At 39.7% G+C, this 21234-nt stretch overlaps 1 protein-coding gene across 6 annotated transcripts in view; it reads right to left on the reverse strand.

The window, feature by feature from the left end:
- LOC150079291 (intermembrane lipid transfer protein VPS13D-like) overlaps positions 1-21234 on the reverse strand; it is a 1618665-nt gene that overhangs the window by 515581 nt on the left and 1081850 nt on the right. For all 6 annotated transcript variants that reach the window (XM_090383928.1, XM_090383929.1, XM_090383926.1 and 3 more), the window contains one exon: positions 8420-8490. In XM_090383928.1, the coding sequence (XP_090240054.1) occupies positions 8420-8490 (71 nt within the window). The remainder of the gene's footprint in view (positions 1-8419; positions 8491-21234) is intronic.

The raw sequence follows: 21234 nt of genomic DNA on the forward strand, positions 1-21234 counted from the left end.
CTACAGAAGTTCAAGTCCAATGTCAACAAATATCTTCTTTCGTCTTCTCAACCTCCAGCCCAAGCACAGTACTAAGTACTATAGGTTCTAATACCTCTCGTGTTTGGGGTTTACATAAAAAAAAAAAAAAAAAAGGATAAAGTCACTCGCGTTCAGGCCTTAGGCAGAGGGGGTTGGTACAAAAAATCAGAAACTGTTGCCCGAGGAAGACAGTGGAGCGAGTGGCGCAGTCACCCATATGGCCACCACAAGAGAGGGGCAAGATCATCCAGCCCCACCACAAGAGAAGGGAATGGAAGTGTTGTCTGCGCAACTGCGCTAGTGACCACCCAGGATGGAAGAAAACGCCAACACATGAAGAGGAACATCGAAATGAATATGTACATCATGCAAGCATACTACGAAATAACTAAGCTGGAGACCGATATGACAACTTACAGAGCGAGAATACATACCAAGTGGCTGGAACGATTCCCAGATATTCAGGTCACCGAACAGCGAATAGTGGACCAGAGAAAAACCTGATAGCTCCTGAAATCTTGGGAAAAAAACCAAGCAGGGCGTAAGTGATCAAGAAGAAATACAACCCACAGCAGCTGAAGTGGAAAGAGACAAGGTCATAATATCCAGAATAGAGGACGAGTTGAAGAAGGCACTAACAGAATTCGAAGGAATGGACCCCACAAAGACTGAAGCAGAGGCCAAATAGAACCTTGTGGAGAGTCACAGACCACCTGAATCAGCAAATAATACCACATTACCTCGACAGTAATGGTGCAACACTGGAGGCCATCCACAAAGCCGTGTATTGTACTGCGGTAGCAGCCATGAGGAGTAACTGGAGAGAAGCAAGAGACCAGCAGCAAGAGACCAGCAGCAGCAGAAGAACCAAAAATAGAAGGAACCACCAGCTTGGTAAAGAAGATAGAAGAATTAAGAGCCAAGATAGGCCAATTGACCCAGTACCAACAAGGCAATAGGAGTAAGAAATTAATTGGAAAACTGAAGAGCATCTTCAAGAGAGACAGCGTCCATAGCAAACAAGAGACAAAAAATCAGAGAATAGGAGAGTACTTGGACACATTGGCTAAATAGAACTTTGTGGAGAGTCACAGACCATCTGAATCAGCACATAATACCGCATTACCTCAACAGCAATGGTGCAACCCTGGAGGCCATCCATGCAGCTTTGTATTGTGCTGCAATAGCAGCCACAAGGATTATCGGGAGAGAAGCAAGAGACCAGCAGCAGAAGAACTGAGAACAGAAGGAACCATCAGCTTGGAAAAGAAGACTTCAGCGGAAGATAGAAGAATTTAGAGTCAAGATAGGCAAATTGACACAGTACCAATGAGGCAATAGGAGTAAGAAATTAATTGGAAAACTGAACAGCATCCTCAAGAGAGACAGCGTCCACAGCAAACATGAGACAAAAAAATCAGAGAATAGGAGAGTATTTGGACACGTTGAAGCAGAACCTCATTGCACTCAGCAAGAGACTACGCCGATACAATGAGAGCTCCAAGAGGAAAATAAACAACCGAATATTAGATGAGAACCAAAGAGGCTTCTACAGGAATCTCGGAGAAGATGGGAAAGAAGGGAACGGGCCACCCGAGAAGAAGACGATTGAGGAGTTCTGGGGAAATATATGGAGCAGGGATGTAAGACATAACAGCCGAGTGCACTGGATAGAACTAGAATGCAAAAAAATCAAGGATATACAAGAAATGAAAGGGTGGGAGATTCAGGAAGGAGAAGTAAAACAGACAATCAAGAACGCTCACATCTGGCGAACTCCCGGAATAGATAACGTCCACAACTACTGGTACAAGAAGCTCACTTGCACACACAAGCACCTGCAGAGCAGTTCACCCGAATCATAAGGCACCCAAAGACAATCCCAAAGTTTCTCACTCAAGGAATCACATATCTGAAGCCACAGATGAAGATACAAGAAACCTGGCGAAATATAGGCCATTCACCTACCGTCCAACAATGTACAAGATCCAGAACATAATGGCCGAACAGCAGAAATGATGCAAGGAGCAATTAATCATAGATGCCGTGATTATGGAGCAAGCCTACAAGAAGTGCTGCAACATGTAGGCTTGATGTGAAAGCAAAGCTGAATGGAGGGAACACAGTTAAAGCCATAAACACCTATGCAGTCCCAGTGCCATCATACTCCTTCAGGGTATGATAGCACTGGGACTATCATACCCTGAACACATCCTACATTGATTACTGCAAGGGCTTCGACTCCGAGCCTCACAGCTGGCTAATAGTGGCGCTGAAGATCTACAAAGTCAATCCGATAGTGAAAAACGTTCCAGGAGTAAAAATGCTGAAATGGCGTACCACCATTAAGATCGAACACATCACAACCAGGACAATCCCCATCAGGAGAAGAATCTTTCAGGGAGATGCCCTGAGCCCATTGTGGTTCTGTCTAGCACCTAATCCGCTATCCACCATGCTCAACAGTAGCAAGTACACCTCTCAAATAGGCCTCTGAGGTTGGGTATATTCATATTACGTTCTTAGCGTTTTTTCACCAACCTTTCATGGAGTAAAATAAAATTAAAATAAAATAAAACAAAACAAATCTTGATAACTATATTTACAATAACCTGTATTTACAAAATTAATATACGTATTACAATATTAAAAGTATTAAAACACAAGATTAAAATGCATTAAAATATACTAAGTTAAAAGCGATAAAATCCCGTAGCTTTCAAAGGCTCCAGTCTTCTTCTTCAGCAGTGTAAATGCAGGTTATTGTAAATACAGGTTATTGTAAATATAGTTATCAAGATTTGTTTTGTTTTATTTTATTTTAATTTTATTTTACTCCATGAAAGGTTGGTGAAAAAACGCTAAGAACGTAATATAGTAGCAAGTACAGATATAACCTCAAAGAAGGAAGGAAGAACCTGTACACCGTCACCCACCTGATGTACATGGATGACATCAAGGTCTACGCGGGGAACCGAGAAGCACCTCCAGCAACTACTCCACCGAAGAATTCAGCAATGATAGTAGGATGAAATTTGGCCTAGACAAATGCAAGACCCAAGGATTGCACCAGGGAAAATTAGTCATCCGAAACTACCAGCTGCAGACTGGTAAGAGATCGAAGCCATGGCAGAGGGAGAGGCCTACAAATACTTAGGGATGATGCAGGATCACCAGTTGTTAAAGCACAAGGAAATTAAGGCCTGCCTGACTGAAAAATACCATCAGAGGCTCAGAAACCTGCTGAAAGCAAACTGAATGGAGGGAACACAGTTAAAGCCATAAACTCCTATGCAGTCCCAGTGCTAACATACTCCTTCGTTGTCATAGATTGAATTAACACCGAGCAGGAGGATATCATGAGAAAGACAAGGACAATGATGACCAAGAGCCGCCAACAGCACCCGAGATCTGCTGTGGAGAGACTGACAATTGCCCAGGAAGAAGGAGGAAGGAGCCTGATAGACCTCATTAAGCAACAGAAGACAGGGTTAGTTAACCTGAAGGATTACTTCCAGAAACACACAACAGGACTAAACCAGGCCATAAGGAAGATAGACAAGCGGTATACCCCACTCAACCTAACCGAGAAGTTCCCCCCCCACAACCAGGAGGTACAAATGAAGCTAGAAGGATGGGCAGAGAAGACACTCCATGGCAGACACTACAATGATCACATAGATAAAACTGATTCCAATGCATGACTCACGAGTGGGACGGTCTTCCCCGTAACTGAAGGATTCATGCTCGTCATCCCAGATCTGGTGATCAACACCAGAAATTTTAAAAAATAAATTGCCAAGGAGACCAGAGTGTCCGATGTTACATGTCGACAATGCCACCTGGCCTCACAAACGATCCAACACATTACTGCCAGGTGCAAGGTGATCACCCAGACTGAGTACACTCATAGACATGACCAGGTAGCCAGGATAATACATCAGAAGCTAACAAGGAAATACCAGTTGGTAGAAGAAAGTGTACCTCATTATAAGTATGAACCCCAGGCAGTACTAGAGACCCCCTACCCACAAGCTGTACCGGGACTGTGCCATAATAACGGATAGGACAATCCTGTGCAGACCAGACATAACCCTTGTGGACAAGAAGGAAATGGCTACTTATCTGATTGGCATAGATGTACCAAAAACTGGCAACCTGTAGAAAACCCATGGGGAAAAAATCATGAAGTTCATGAACCTAAGACAGGAGATCAAAGAGATGTGGCATATGGAACAAGTAATGACCATCCTGATCATCGTGTCAACCACAGGTATGGTGCCAAGCCTAGCAGCAATAGGTCTCCCAGCAAACGCCTACAAGGAACTCCAGAAAGTCGCAATCCTGAACACATGTAGGATAGTCAGAGAGTTCCTCGACCAACAGTAACACCAGACATAACAACAACCACCCTGTGTACTTGGTAGCAATACCTGTCACGAGGTGGAACCCCCAATCAGGGAGAAATAATATAAGAGCAATAATAATTGCTCTTATATTATACAGATGTGGATAAAGGGATGTTTAAGTGGAAGAAGACAGAGAGTGGTTATCAATAGGCATTGCTCTTCGTGGACTAATTTTATTAATGGTGTCCCCTAAGGTTCAGTGCTGGGGCTCCAACAGTCATTTATCCACTGCCATGGGCAGTGGATAAATAACTGCTGGAAAAACTTACATCTGTTGTTGTGGGAGTGATCAGTTTGAATAAATTCAAGGAAGAACTAGGCAAATTCTTGGAGGATATGGATTGGTGAAAGGTCCCCCCCCTTTTTTATCCTATTTATCAATTATGTAGCAACAATATGTATTACACTTCAAGTTTATATTATATCTATTTTGCCATGAAGTTTACATCCTACTGTTACGTTTGTAAAGTTCTAAGTTAATTAATAAAATAGATAATAAAATTATCTAATTATACCAACCTACATGATTTGAACTTTTGAGATATCTTCAAGATACTTGTTTAATACAATTAAAAACCTGCAATTTCACTACTATGCTCTACAGCAGGGGTCGGCAACCTTTTTTTTGGAAAGGGCCAGATCGTAAAATTTTTAGGCTCGGCGGGCCAGGTAGCAAGCTCGAAGATATTTACATGGGTAATTCTACTCATAGAGCAACAAAAAAAAAAAAAAAAAAAACCAGGTTCAAAATCTTTTTATTAGGAAGTGATATTTTACATAATATTTATACACATGCTGACACTTACAAAAAAATGAATAAAATATTTCCATTTATTAATAAACGTATTATAGAACTGGTTAAATTTTGTACTAATGCGACGAATGTAATTGTTTTTTCTGAGATAATATTTCATCATACTGGAGTTCGAAGTTAGTACTTCCTGTCATTAAAGTTGTTTGCAAATGGTCATCTGTTAATAATGATCTGTATTGCGATTTTACATATTTCATTTTCGAAAATGTCTTTTCACATTGGTAAGTACTCCCAAATACAGATATAAGTCCCCATGCATATGATTTTAATTGATCGTATTTATCTTCCGAAAGATATTTATAGAATTAGGTTAGATCCATTTCTTTAAACATAACCTTTAGAATATCATCATTTTGCAGATAAATCACTTCCAATTGAAGGTCTGATGGAAGCTCCTCAAGTGTACAGCCAAATGGATTTTGAAATATGGAAATGTCTTTTGCACTTGCATCAAATCCGAAAAACGCTGTTGTAACTGTAGTTTAAGTTCAGAAAATATATCCGCCACGAATTTTTTTGGGAATGGGGATTTCGCTAATATTTTAAATTTTTTACAGCGGGGAAAATGGTCAAACTTGGTTAATGTGATTTGTATTTCAAACAATGCAAATTTTTGACGATATGACTTGACGATAGAATATGTTTCACATATGAGCACTGTTTTCCCCTGTAATTTTAAGTTAAATTTGTTAAGACATCCCATGATGTCTGTAGCAAATGCTAATTTCCATAGCCATTCATTGTTAGATAATAGTGGTTGTGGGCAGTTTTTCTCATTTAGAAAAATTTCTATTGCTTCTTTGAGTTCAAAAAAACTCAATAAAACTTTTCCATTGCTGAGCCATCAGACTGCTGTATGGTAGGGCAAATCAAGATATTTGGCTTTAATCTCTAATAAAAAATCACGAAACTGACGATGGTTAAGTCCACGAGAGCGAATAAAGTTAACCGCTGACACAACTGGTTCAATAACACATGACATATTGAGGTGTTTCCCACAAAGAGCCTTCTGGTGAATAATACAATGAATTACCGGAGGTTTTGAACATTTAGCTTCTTCACAAGCCTTAAAAATTTGTCCATCTAATCCTTTCCCCGTTCCACACATATTTTTACCACCATCAGTTGTGACACATTTTAAGTGATTCCATTGCAAATTGTACTCTGCTAGCGTTTTTTCGACTTACTTGAAGATACCTTTGCCTGTAGTTGTTACATGCGGACTATTCATAGAAGCTAATTCTTCAGTAACCTCAAACTCGGTATTGACTCCTCGAATAAACAGCAACAATTGGGCAGTATCAGTAATGTCTATAGACTTATCAAGAGCAAATGAAAACCACTTGAAATTTTTTGCCTTGTCTTTTAATTGACTCTTGAAGTGGCTCCCGATGTCCTCAAAACTCTTCTAACAGTTGTTCTCGCCGAAAGACTGACAGATCGAAACAAATCCATTTTCTCTGGACAGATTTCTTCAGCTTCCACAAGCAAACATGATTTAATTAATTCACTATCGGTAAATGGTTTCCCATTCTTGGCTAATAAATGAACTATTCGTAAGCTTACTTTAGTTATTGCTTCATTATCATTTTTTATTTTAACGAATAAATTGCATTGTGATGATGCATTACATTTTAAACTTTCCAATTTTAGCTTCTGTTGATTTTCTGTGAGTTTTGAATATTGTGCCACGTGCTTAGTTTGGTAATGATGACGTATATTGTACTCTTTTCGCGCAGCTATTGTGTCATTACATAATAAACATGATATTTTGTCATTGATTTCTATGACAAAATAATTCACGCTCCATTCAGCTTTAAAAGCATGACATTCGAAGTCCACTTTTCTCTTCATATTTGGTCTTGAGGGTGACATGAAAATGGTGGATAATAAATAAAAGAAAAAGAAAAAAAAAAAAATTGGAGAGCGCCGTGACAGACAATACCACATCCGCCGCTAAAGCAAAACTGAGAGAAATGCTGGCAAGACTTGTTCTACGGTAGACGACAGAATGTGAATATGCAACGCCAGTAGCACCACATGCGGTCATTATTCTCAACTCGACTATCGGCTATTGCAGTGCGTAATTTGATTTATTTAAAATTTTTTTCATTTAAAAACAATATTAACCCGCAGGCCGGATTAAAAAGAGGGGGCAGGGCAGATTTGGCCTGCAGGCCGTAGTTTGCCAACCCCTGCTCTATGGCACTGGTTACATGATACTATATTCAGCTAAATCACTGATAAAAAAAAAGGTTGACGAATATTAATATATTAATATTTTATATGATATCATATAAAATAATATAAAATATTAACACAGTGGTGGAAAAATTTGACTATTCTTATTGACACAAAAAAAATGGTGGCAAAAGTCGACTTTGGTTTTTTAAGCAATTCCAGAGGGCAAATAAAGAACAGATGCATCAAATTAATCAAACAATTATATATAATTGCTACACCATTAATTTTAATCAAAAGTTTTTAAAAAAACAATTTTAAATCAATAATAAAGTTCCACTTAGCAGCTCCCAAAAAAGCTTCTAGTTCAGATAACCTTGTCCTTTGTGAAACTGAATAAACGTAGTCCATAGGGACCTCTCCTAAATCTAAAGAAGTTCTCATAAATAAGGCTAAGGATTATTTACTTCCTTTGCTGGCTCCCTAAATATAATTGGACAGCTCTCATCCAGCCCAGTTTCCTGTCAGGTTTGACAAGATAATTTAGCTCCTGTTACCATTAAACTTCAAAATTCATGCAGTGGTCTAGTTGTTGTGTATCAGGTTACCAGATTAGTGTATTATATCAAGCTAAACAAAATAAAAACCAAGGGTTAACCTGGGACTAAAGAAATTTCTTATGTGAAAATTTTAGTAAGATTTGCAGAATCCATATGATACAGAATGGCAAGTGCTCTAAGGATTAATCTCCTCTAAAGTGATATGGCGATGTTTGAAAAATAAAAGATACATACTTGAAAAACAACGATGAAAACAATCTCTAGTAAGATTTCATCACTTAACAAAAAAAAACCTCCATTAAAACAAGCCTATTTTATAAAATCAAAGCTTTGAGAAAAAAATATCTTGAAATCAATTACATGATATTAATCAAAAATCTAAATAATTAAATACTCGTTAAAAATGGCAATATTTCACAGTGATTATTTTCTACCTTTAACAGCACAAATTATTTTCTCTGTTTCTTTCAAGTGACCACAAGCCATACTCCACTTGGTCATGCACCTAAAGTAAAAATATATCATGTGTAAACTGTATGAAACAGAAAAAATTCATCAAAAGAAATAAAACTTTCAGAGCTATATCAATGAATCTCATGTTGTGCAGAACATTTCTAATATATCAAAATATTTCTAATATATAGGGTTTTATCAAAGATAATATCATATAACAATATATTTCTGCTAAATGCAAAAAAAACATGCTGATGCTACAGTGGATGTCAGTGAATCAGAAGCAGTTAGTATGGGTTACAGACTAATAATTACTACTACTACCATTCTTAGCCATATGGTGCAAGAAAGCCTGAGGCTTATGCTGCACCAGCCAAAAAAAATGTGATTATCCTAAGTGAGTGAGTGAGTGAGTGTGAGAGAGAGAGAGAGAGAGAGAGAGAGAGAGAGAGAGAGAGAGAGAGAGAGAGAAGTAGGAGGGAATCACCAAAAAAGAAAAGAATGATGATATCCAGCTCAAGACTCTGGGTGTGCCAAGCCCATACTCATCAGATATGAGCCCCTGAGGTTCATACCAAACTTAAAGAGTTGATTCAAAGAAGTTCTCGTTGTGTAGCTTTGTAGCAGCACATACACTGGCAGCTCCTTTCAGATCTCCCAGAAACATTGCCTTTCCAACTTTTTCTTCACTTGTTTGCTAACACCATTTTAATTACAATATATGAAAGGTCTGGATTTCAGTGTTTAATTTATCTTATTAAAATTTTTATTACAATATACTTTTAATTTGCTTTCTAGTAGCATTTGCTGTTGACAAATGTAAAAGTGGATTGCCTATGCCTGTTACTGGATTTTTTTGAACTTCCTTTTATGTCTAGCAAATTATAAACTGTAGATAATCATAATAGGCGAATATTATATGAATGAAATGAGCAAAATGTGATTACTGAATTTGCTTTGGTCAGTAGCAGGTCGAAGTGATTCGCCGTTGCCTTGGACATGGCACCTGTATATGGGCCCATGTGGGTAGCACAGTTGGTATGATCACCGGGTGGAAAAGACCTCAGTTCGAGTCCGGTCAATGACGTGAGCAAATGTTATGTGCTTTTTTCAAAACGCGGCTGAGTTAGTTGGTCATGGGCGAGGGTAGCATGGTGGCATGTGGTGAGCAGACCTCCTAGTGACGCTGCATTTACAGATTAGCATGTGTGAGAAATCCAACATCCATATACCCATATATGACCATTTAAACCTATATATGACCCATCAGTAAAGCAACCAGATCCTTAGGTATATAGGTATTTCTGTGAAATGATAACATATACTTCTTTCAACAATAAAAACAACAGAAATTACACATTTTTCCCCAGAATGAAATTTCTTAATAATTCAAGCAACTTAAATCCGGAACATCTGGTCACTTTACCCATCAGAAAAGCGAGGTGCTAAAAGACCTCACATTTTTGATAAGAAAAAATAATGCTAAAATTAGCCATTATTCCATGTTTATTGACATAGTCTTTGACCAATATGAACCAATTGTGTGAGTGCATTCTCCTCTTTCAAAATCAAGCAGCTCTCTGAGTGTATTTCTTAGAATTTTATTCTACTGATTGCATCTTTTATATGATGAAACCAAATTTCTGAATGAGTTGTATTGCAGAGCTGCCATTTTGCTGCTGGCGTTGTTGTTGGGTTTAGGAATGTCAGTGACTAAGGCGATATTGCTCTGTGTATACTGCTTGTAAATTGCATGTGTTCTGAGGTAAATTTTCTGTTTGCTGGACGAAAAGCCCCAGTTTTCCGAGAGGAAAAACCATGCTACCCTCGCCTGAGACCAATTACCTCAGGCATGTTGTGAAAAAGGCCCATAAAAATTCCTCGAGTCATCAACGGAACTCAAACTCAGGTCTTTTCCACTCGGTGTGGGAAGGACGGCAATTCTTCCAACTGTGCTACCCACAAAGGCCCATTTTGCTGATTATTTTACCAATATTGTTTTCTGCAACAATATTGGTATAAGTCCTTCAGATGGAGACTCAAATGATGCATAATTTAACGTTGTATGCTTTTAAAGCTGAAGTCTGCCTTGTGCAATTGAATATCGACTTAGACTTGCATTCCCTTGGAAGTTATATTATCCATCTGTACCTTTTAAAATAAATTGAATGAGAGCCATAGCTTATATCTACCATACGCCTCTGTGTTGCTTGATAATTTATATGCATATCCCATGGATTTTTCTTCTCTGGAAAAAATGACTCTTGTATTGCTTCTATTTTCACATTCAGTAGTAGCATTTCACAACCTCCTGGGAAGACATCATGGAACTAGAAATGTTGTATAAGAGCTACTGAACCCAATATTTGAACTTGAAGATGTTTGCAATGACCCAAGAAGTGGGCATCCATCAAACTTTTGAAATAAATACACAATTGGAAAAATCAGAGAAATTGTGGCAAGAGATCATCATTTGACCTTAAACAATGATGGCTGATGATCTAGATAAGCATAACAAGATGATTAAAAAATTCTGCATGGAGATGTAAGGACAAGGAAGGTCTGAGCAAAATTTCTGCTGCACAGTCTCATGGATGAGCAAGATCGGTGAAGAGTGTCATCATGTGAAAACTTCATCCAGACTTATCAAGATAATCCTAATATCCTTGAAGGTATAGTCACTGGAGATGAGTGTTGGGTGCTTCAATAAAACGCAGAGACAAAGTATCAGAGCAGGTAGTGAACTTCAAAATCATCAAGGAATATACATTTGCACAGCACATCTGCAGTCCACAGGGCTACTCTCATAATTATGACTAAGGGTTTTCTTACTGTGTTTGCTGCCTCCCTTAATGTAATTGGATATCTCATCCACCCCAGGTGCCTTCCTTATCTCTAACTTCAAAAATTTCTCTTCCACTTTCCTCTCAGTTATTATAAAATCATTTAGCTCTCTGATAAAGTTTGATATACTTCTGGCATCTTCTTCCCTAAAGAATTCTTCAAGTATGGATGTAGAGGTAAAATACCCATTCAGTTTGTCATGTCAACAACTTAAGAAGAATCATTAACAGTCAAAACAGCAATATCAAGTTGTCGCCTTCAAGCATTTACATAACTAAAGAAATCTTTGCTGTTTTTCTTTGCATCCTTCACCAAAGATTTCTCATAATCTTTGGTGAAGGATGCCTTTGCTTGCCTAACTTCCTTTGCCACTTGAGTACAGACTAGCTTATATCAACCATATGCTTCTGTGTTGCTTGATAATTTATATGCATATCTCATGGATTTTTCTTCTCTGACACAAGTTTCATCAGTTCATCCTACATCCATTTAGGTTGATCCCTTGAAGAGTATTTCTTATTTGGTATAAAAAGCCCAGTAAGCTCTATGATTAATTCCTTGAATGCTTCCCATTTAGAATTTGCTGATATTAACATCATTAGTTGGTCCCACTGTACAGAATTTGAAAACTGTCTGAGACCACTGTAGTCACCATTATGAAAGCAAAAACCCTTCACTTTACCCTTGATGGTAATTACATCTTTAAGTAAATCACAAATCAATACACTTTGATTTGCTCACTCCCACATTTATCTGCAGATTCTTAATGCATGAATAACACCTACTGATAATCAGATAAAGAGTATTACTCCTTCTTGTAGCCTCTCTAACATGCTGCTGTAGAAAACAGTCATCGAATAAACAAAATTCTTGCTAATCTGTGAGTGACCAACCCATAAGTTCCCATCACTATCTGAAAAATTAAAATTCTCCATTATAAGACATTCTGATTTATTGGCCCACTATTTTTCTGAAAGTTGTTTTTTTTGTACTTATCAGAGTCATTAGGCCAATAAAACATTCCTGCTCTTATTTTTGCTTTCCCAGTGATTATATCACACCAAAAGTTTGATTTCACATCTTGTGAATACATTTCTGACAAAACATGGCATTGTAATTTCCCGATCTTAAGGTATACGTTTTCAGATGATACACTGGTTGGCAGGATCGTTAATGACAGTAACATGGTGTGCTGCAAGATTTCGAAAAGTTAGCCAAACAGGCTAAATAGTGGCAATTAAACGTTAACACTGAAAAATGCTAGGGACTGCATATGGGTAACAGTAATTGCAAATTAACGAACCAACTGTCTGGTACCACATTCTGCTCTGGAGAATGATAAAGACCAGAGTAAATGTACTGTGAGTTGTGAAATTCTCTGAGCATTGCAGATTACCATTAGCATTAGTAGAGGCATATGATTTAAAAAAAGCAAGCTTATGCAGCATCAGCCAAAAAAAAAAAAAAAAAAACCCTTCCACTTCACCCCTCCATTCGTTCGAAATACCTGTCCAGTTGAGCCTAAAATTTATTTAGGCCATCAACCTTCACAACAAGGGATGGAAGTCTGTTCCACCATCCAACTACCCACTGGCTAAAGGCAAATTTCTACCCATCTATTCTACATCTGTCTTTCCTTAATCTGAATTTATGCCCTCTCAGGTGATTATTCTGAGCAAGAGGAAGAATCCCATCGGCATTGAGCATGCTCAAACCATTTAAGGCTTTATACACCTCTATCAGATCACCTCGCCGGTGCCTAGTCTCCAGACACTCTAATTTGCAAAACTTAAGCCTTTCTTCGTAAGAGCAACCCTTTGTTCCATTCACTAATCTTGTTGCCCTTCTCTGTGCTTGTTCCAGCAGCTCTTCATCCTTCTTGAAATGAGGCCTCCAGACCTGTAGACAGTACTCAAGGTGTGGCCTGACCATTGCCTTATACAAGGGAATAATCACCTCCTTATCCCTGCTAGAAAAATTCCTGTATATCATTGACAAGACACCATGAGCTACTCTTGCATCCCGTCTGCACTGCTCAGAGAACTTCATATCTGCCTGCACAATTACCCCCATGTCCTTTTCATTCTCTACCACTCTCAGTGTAGTACCACAGAGTTCATATGTTGCTCTGGGGTTGCTTTTTCCCATATGTAGTAGTTTACATTTGTCAATGTTAAACTTAATTAGCCACCTCTCAGCTCATCTGCTCAACCTTTCGAGATCCTGTTGCAGCAGCATAGCGTCAGTAGCATCCTTAACAACCCTGCCAACCTTGTATCGTCTGCAAACTTGGACATTAAGCTTGATATACCATCATCAATATCATTTATAAATACAGAAAACAATAATGGACCCAACACTGAACCCTGAGGGATTCCATTAATAACATTAGTCCCCGATGAGCAGTGTCCATTGATTACCACTCTCTGTCTTCACCTCCTCAACGGGCCGCCTCCGTAGTCAGGTGGGCAGGAGCAGGAGTGCGTAGCACAAGCTTCTTGATTAGACCGGGGTTCGAGCCCGTGACCATCAAATATGGGGGATGCGGAAAGGTCAGGGAATGACCACCGGATATTCCCGGAACAATATGGCCTTAGTTGCTAATGCTCCTAAAAACCAAATAACAAACAAACAAACAAACTTAGTTGCTAATGCTCTTAAAAACCAAATAACAACCCCCCCCCCCCTTCAACCATCCCTGTACCCATAGCAGCAATTTGTGCAGCAGTTTGCCATATGCAACAGTATCAAAAGCCTCTCTAAGATCCAAATACATAATATCAAAGCTATTCCCGTCATCCAGTTCTACTGTGACTGCATCATAGTATCCAATCAAATTGGTCAGGCAAGACTTTCCCTTAACAAAACCATGCTGTGTCAGATCTATAACTGAAGCCTTGTCTAGATGATCCTGCATTGCTTCTTTAACCAGTGCCTCCATTAATTTTCCTGGAACAGAAGTTAAACTCACAGGTCTATAATTACTTGTGTCAGCCTTTGATCCTCCTTTGTGAATTGGGGTCACATTTGCACATCTCCAGTCTTTGGGAAGCTCCCCTGAGTCCAAGGAAGCTCTCATAATTATAGCTAAGGGTTTGCTTACTTCCTTTGCTGCCTCCTATAATATAACTGGATAGATCCCATACACCCCAGGTGCCTTTCTTGTGTTTATCTTCAAAAATTTCTCCTCCACTTTACTCTCAGTTATTACAAGATTATCTAGCTTACTGCCAGAGTTGAATACACCTCTGGCATTCGCCTCACTGAATAACTCCTCATGTGTGAATGTCGATGCAAAATATTCATTTAGTTTGTTAGCTACATGAGCAGGATCATCAACAGTTGAACCATAGTTATCAAGTGGATAAATCTGATTCATCCCCTTCCTTCTAGAATTTACATAAGTAAAGAACTCTTTGCTATTTTTCTTTGCATCCTTTGCCAAAGATTTCTCGTAATCTGCCTTTGCCTGCCTAACCTCCTTTGTAACTTGGTTACAGATCAGCTTATATCTATCATAGGCTTCTGTGTCACATGTTAATTTATATGCATCCCATGCGTTTTTCTTCTCTGCCATATGTCTCATTAGTTATTCTGACATCCATTCAGGCCTAAACCTTGAACAATATTTCTTAGTTGGTATGTAAAGCCTAGTAGCTTCCAAGATAAGTTCTTTGAATGCTTCCCATTTTGAATTTGCTGTTGGTAGCATCATCAGTTGGTCCCATTGTATAGAATTTAAATACTGTCTCAAAGTTAAATAATAGTGGCCTTTATGAAAGCAAAAACCCTTCCCTTTACCCCTGATGGTAGTTACCTCTTTGAGTAAATCCCACTTCAGCACACTGTGATCACTGCCACCTAGTGGTTTCTTTATCTGCAGATTCTTAATGCATGAAGAATCACTACTGACAATCAGATGAAGAGTATTACAACCTCTAGTTGCCTCCCGAACATGCTGATGTAGAAAAGAATCATCCAATAAATCCACAAAAAACCTTGCTATTGTGTGAGTGACCAACCCACAAATTCCAATCAATATCTAGGAAATTAAAATCCCCTATTATAAGACTCTCTGATTTGCTGGCCCACTCTATTTCCCTGATACAGTTTCTTATTATACTCATCTCAGTCAATAGGCCTACAGCACACTCCTACTCTCAATTTTGATCTCCCAATGCTTATGGCACACCAAAGTGACTCGACACTGCACTGTCCAGCGATGTTGACTGGCTTCACTTCCTTGGATTTTATGTGTTTCTTAACTAATAGCATAACCCCCTCTTCCCTTCCTATCCTGTCTATCCTTTCTGTACACATTGTACTCCCCAAATTCCAGTTCTGCATTCCTTATATCTGTGTGACACCCACGTGTCTGATATCCCCACAATATCTGCCTTTGATATTTTGAGCAATAACTCAAATTCATCAAATTTATTTACCAAACTCCTAGCTTTGGTGTACATGCAAGTATACATGCACATGTTCCTATTCTTAGCTACCCTAACACAACCCATGTGTTTACTTGTACCGCAATGACTCCCAGCAGTCTCTGAAATATCCTGCATCTTCTTTTCCAGGCTGCTGCTCATTCCAATAGATGCAGTGCAAGAATCACTTTCACCTCTGCCAGTGGCTATTGTTAATCTATTAGTCCTTGTATCCCCACCAAGCTAGCAGTTTTCCAACCCACCTAACACTGCCTTGATAGCATCAGCAAATATTCTTGCGCCTTTTCTATTGAAGTGTATCCCATCCCTGTAGAAGCAGTCTCTCCTGTTAACAAGTACAGACTAGGCTGAAAAAAATTCTACCCCTTGAGCCTTGCACAGTCTTTCCAGGGCCGAATTGATTTACACGGCTCTCATCATATACTCCCTCCTATCGTGTCTGGGCAGAATTGCAGACACTTTCAAATTCAACCCTAATTCACGGCTTTTTTTCAACAGTGACCTGTACTTGTTAAGTAATTCTGACCGTCTCCTACTCTTAATATCATTAGTGCCAACGTGTACAACTATATCACCTTTTGTGCTCTTAAAAGATGGTATCCACTCTACAACGTCATCAATCTTTGCCCCTGGCAGACATACCTTGGTCCTGTTCCACCTATCTTTTTACATAGCATGTTCCCCGTTTTCCTGACAATAGAGTCACCTGTTCCTGTGGGACAAGCGCATTCTGGGTTGGGGGTTGCCACTATGTTGCATGATGACCAAGTGCAAGCTCTGGCGTTGATGTGGGCAGCTGAGAGCTTGATGGGCCCCTCAATTTAGATCCTTCAAGGGCATGCACCCTGTCCTTCAAGCTCTCATATAGGCCCATAACAATGCTCAGTTGTCGCCTGATTTCGTCACACTCCTTGAATCACACACAATATCATGTCCCGTACCCAATTGCTCCACAAACATCATGCAAGCAGTGCATTTTAAAACGCTGTGATTCAGAGGGGCAACTGCCCCCTCAGTTCTCCCCTGAGCCACAGCGCTCCTATTAGCTTGAGCCTTTTGCTTTGCTGCTCTGGTCTGAGTCACAAGCACTGACGATGTTATCAACAGTAAATTCTAAGTGGGAAGCATTCAAGGAATTAATCGTGGAAACTGCTAAAAGTTTCATACCTATTAAGAAATATTGTTCAAGGTTTAGGCCTAAATGGTTATCTAATGAACTAATGAGACTCGTAACAGAGAAGAAAAATGCATGGGATGCATATAAATTATCAAGCGAGTCAGTAGCCTATGGCAAATATAAGCTAGTCTGTAATCAGGTCACAAAGGAGGTTAGGCAGGCGAAGACAGATTATGAGAAATCCTTGGCAAAATATGCTAAGAAAAACAGCAAGGATTTCTTAATTATATAAACTCTAAAAGGAAGGGGATGAATCTGATTGGTCCACTTGACATTGATGGTTCGACTGTTGATGATCCTGCTCAGATAGCAAACAAACTGAATGAGTATTTTGCATCTACATTCACACATGAGGAATTATAAAGATTTGAAAATGCCAGAAGTTTATCAAATTTTAGCAGGTTACTTAATGTTTTATAATAACTGAGGGCAAAGTGGAGGAAAAATTGTTGAAGTTATACATAAGAAAAGCACCTGGGGTGGATTGGATCTATCCAGTTATATTAAAGGAGGCGGCAAAGCAACTAAGCAAACCTTTAGCCATAATTATGAGAGCATCCTTGGACTCAGGGGAGGTTCCCATGGACTGGAGATGTGCAAATTTATCCCCAATTCACAAAGGGGGATCGAAGGGTGACACGAGTAATTACAGACCAGTTAGTTTAACTTCTGTTCTGGGTAAAATAATGGAGTCACTGGTTAAAGATGCATTGCAGGATCATCTAGACAAGACTGCAGCAGTAATTCAAACACAGCATGGGTTTGTTAAGGGAAAGTCTTGTCTTACAAATTTGATAGGATATTATGATGTGGTTACAAAGGAACTGGATGCAAAAAATAATTTTGATATCATATATTTGGATTTCAGGAAAGCTTTTGACACTGTTGCGCATGGAACTCTATTCCACAAATTGGATTGGTTTGGTTTTTTTGGTTTTATTGGTGCATCAGCTACTAAGGCTATAATGCGCCAAGACCAGGTCATTTATAAAAAATTTTTTAAACTTTCAGTGACCTAATTAGTTAGGTCACTATGTCAAAATGTATAACAAATATATAAAAGAAAAATGTAAAAATATTATATATGAGTAAAAATATTTATTGATTTTAAAAAGCTAAAAACAGCAGACACATTGTCATTGTCAGATAAAATCTGACTGAGTGTATATGGCTCAGTCAGATGGTTAAAAGCGGTAAGACGGATATTGCTAAAATCTGAACATTCGATTAAAATGTGTCTAATTGATAAAACTGTGCCACAAGACTCACACATAGGAGGGTCATCAGCCCTCAGCAAAAAAGAATGTGTCAAATGACTATGTCCTATGCGGGTCCGGGCATGAACAACTTCCTCCTTACGATTCCTGCGCAGACTAGACTGCCATGGTTCAATTACAGGCTTTATTTGATATAATTTATTCGCAGTCTGTCTATTCCACGAATCCTGCCATTGGGAATGTATTTTCTCGTGTATTATTTGCCTGTAGTCTGTATAGGGGACTAACAGGCAGCGGTTATTATTGGGAACTGCTGATTTGGCTGCGGCGTCAGCCAAATCATTTCCCCTAATCCCAATGTGGCTGAGAATCCAGCAGAAGCGGATGTCATATTCGCGTTCATGGAGAACGTGAATCTTCTGCTGAATGCTAGACAGAACTGGATGAGGATTATATCTCACAGATATTAAAGCCTGTAACATGCTAAGAGAGTCAGAATATAAAATGAACCGTTGGTATTGGTATTTACTAATATGATCCAAGGCTAACTCTACAGCGTGCAGCTCTGCAGTAAATATGCTGCATTCAGAGGGAATCTGCTCTGATACAGTGCTGTCTGTAAAGACAGCAGCAGATCCCACATATGATTCCGACTTTGAACCGTCTGTGTAGACTGGCGCGAAGTCAGAATATTCAGTTAGGTGTGCTGAATGAAGCTGCAGGTAGACACATGATGGAGTGTCCGACTTTCCCCAGTTTCTAAGCGACAAGTCGCATGCTGGGACAAGAGCATGCCAGGGTGAAAAGGGTTGCTTTGATGTTTGGGCAACCTTGTCTACCTTGATATTAAGTTCTTTGAGTAGCTCTTGGAAACGAATACCAAAAGGACGATTGGCAGTCTTTCGAGTATTGTATATATTTTCCCATCGTGGCTCAAAAACGAATGGCCATGTAGGATGGTCTGGCAGGGATTTCAGTTTTAAGGCGTACTTTAGAGACAACTGCTTACGTCGAAGTGATAACGGTGGTTCGTTTGCTTCGACGTATAAGCTCTGGACAGGAGATGTTCGAAATGCTCCAGTAGTGATGCGTATAGCCTGATGATGGATGGGGTCCAGCCACCGCAGGACACTGTCTCGGGCTGAGGAATATACCTGATCCGTGTGGTACTCCCTCCTCTTGGCTAAAGGAGCGAGAGAGTGAGGATCCCACACAAACTTGGAACGATTGATTGGCTAAAAAGTTTTGAATAAAAAAGGGCAGATGCCCTCTTAGGCCTAGGCTATGTAAGTCTTTTAAAATGCCAAATCTCCAAGTTGTGTCATACGCTTTCTCCATGTCAAAGAACACCGACACCAAGTGCTCCCGTTTTAGGAAAGCATCCCGGATGGATGCTTCCATTCTAATAAGATGGTCCAAAGTGGACCGGTTCCTTCGGAAGCCGCACTGGATGCTGGAGAGAAGGTCATTTGATTCTAAATACCATATTAAACGAGAATTGACCATTCTCTCCAGGATTTTGCACAGACAGCTAGTCAGAGCAATAGGACGATAGTTGGTGGTGACTTTTGGATCCTTTCCTGGCTTAGGGAAGGCAAGAACGAATGCCTTTCGCCAGGAGTCCGGAAACTGCCCTTCAGTAAAGATTCTGTTATACAGAAGGAGCAGACAATCCATAGATTTTGGTGAAATCTATGGATTGTCTGCAATCCATAGATTTCACCAGTTGGACCAGATGGCATCCATTTCATAATGGATGCCATCTGGTCCAACAGCACTTGCTTTGGAAAGAGTGAGGGCTCTTTTCAGTTCCTCTATAGTGAATGCTCCATTGTAGGGATAGAGGCCTTTGGTCTTAAAATCAAGTGCTTGTTTTTCTAGTTTATGTTTCAGGACCAGGAACTCTGGGGAATACGAAGATGTTGCAGAGATGTTAGAGAATGTTTCCCCAAGAGAATTAGCTATTGCAGTTGGATCTGCAATAGCGCATCCATTATAATCTAGGATTGAAGAAGGATGGGATGTATATTTCTCCTTCATTTTCCGGATTTTATCCCAGACTACCTTAGAGTTGGTAGACTGGTTAATAGATGATGTAAAACGGATCCACGATTCCTTTTGACTCTGACGGCGGATATATCGTGCTTTGGCTCGTGCACGTTTAAAGGTTATAAGGTTGGTCGTGGTGGGATATCGGCGGAATATCCCCCACGCTTTGTTTTGAGCCTTTTTTGCTGCTGTGCATTGTGAATTCCACCAAGGTTTAGGAAATGGTGCAAATCGGGCAGATGTTTTTGGAACAGCATTCGCAGCTGCTTGGACAATATTTTCTGTGATGTACTTAACTGCATCATTGATAGCCTCTTGACTGACTGTGCTAAGATCAAAATTTGCCTGATGTTGGAAGGCAGTCCAGTCAGCCTGATCAATCTTCCACCGTGGTAACCTAAAAGGAAGACATGGTCTCCCACTGTGTAACAAGGTTATCACGGGGAAGTGATCGCTTCCGTATGGATTCTCCTCCACCTCCCAAGTGAGTGAAGGGAGTAGAGAAGGGGAGCAGATAGAGAGATCAATGGCAGAAAAAGTACGGGTAAGCATGTGGAAGAAGGTGTTTGTTCCAGTATTTAGAAGGGAAAGGTCATTGTCATTGAGCATACGCTCTATGACTCGTCCCCTTCCGTTGATGTTAGCACTACCCCACAGGGTGTTATGTCCATTCATATCCCCGAGAAGTAAGAAACGGGGAGGCAACTGCGTTAGAAGATCATCAAGGTCTGCCTGGGAGATGTCAGTCCCAGGTGGCAAATAGATAGAGCACACAGTTAATAAAAATCCCACCGTAAGGCGAATTGCAACAGCCTCTATGCTAGTTGTAATTAGTAAGGGCTGCACTGGGGTCTGGTTACCCACAAGGATAGCCACTCCCCCATGTACAGAGCCATCCGCAATTCTATCCTTACGAAAAATTGTGGTGTTATGCATCGTGGGATCGTCATTTGCCTTTAGGTATGTCTCCTGCAAGCAAAAGCAAACTGGCTCGTGCTTTTGCAGGAGGGCCTTGATGTCATCTATATTTCGCCGGAATCCACGACAATTCCATTGTA

The sequence above is a fragment of the Mastigoproctus giganteus genome, chromosome 10 (assembly GCF_048544385.1).
Source record: "Mastigoproctus giganteus isolate SK-2022 chromosome 10, ASM4854438v1, whole genome shotgun sequence".
Classification (NCBI taxonomy): domain Eukaryota; kingdom Metazoa; phylum Arthropoda; class Arachnida; order Uropygi; family Thelyphonidae; genus Mastigoproctus; species Mastigoproctus giganteus.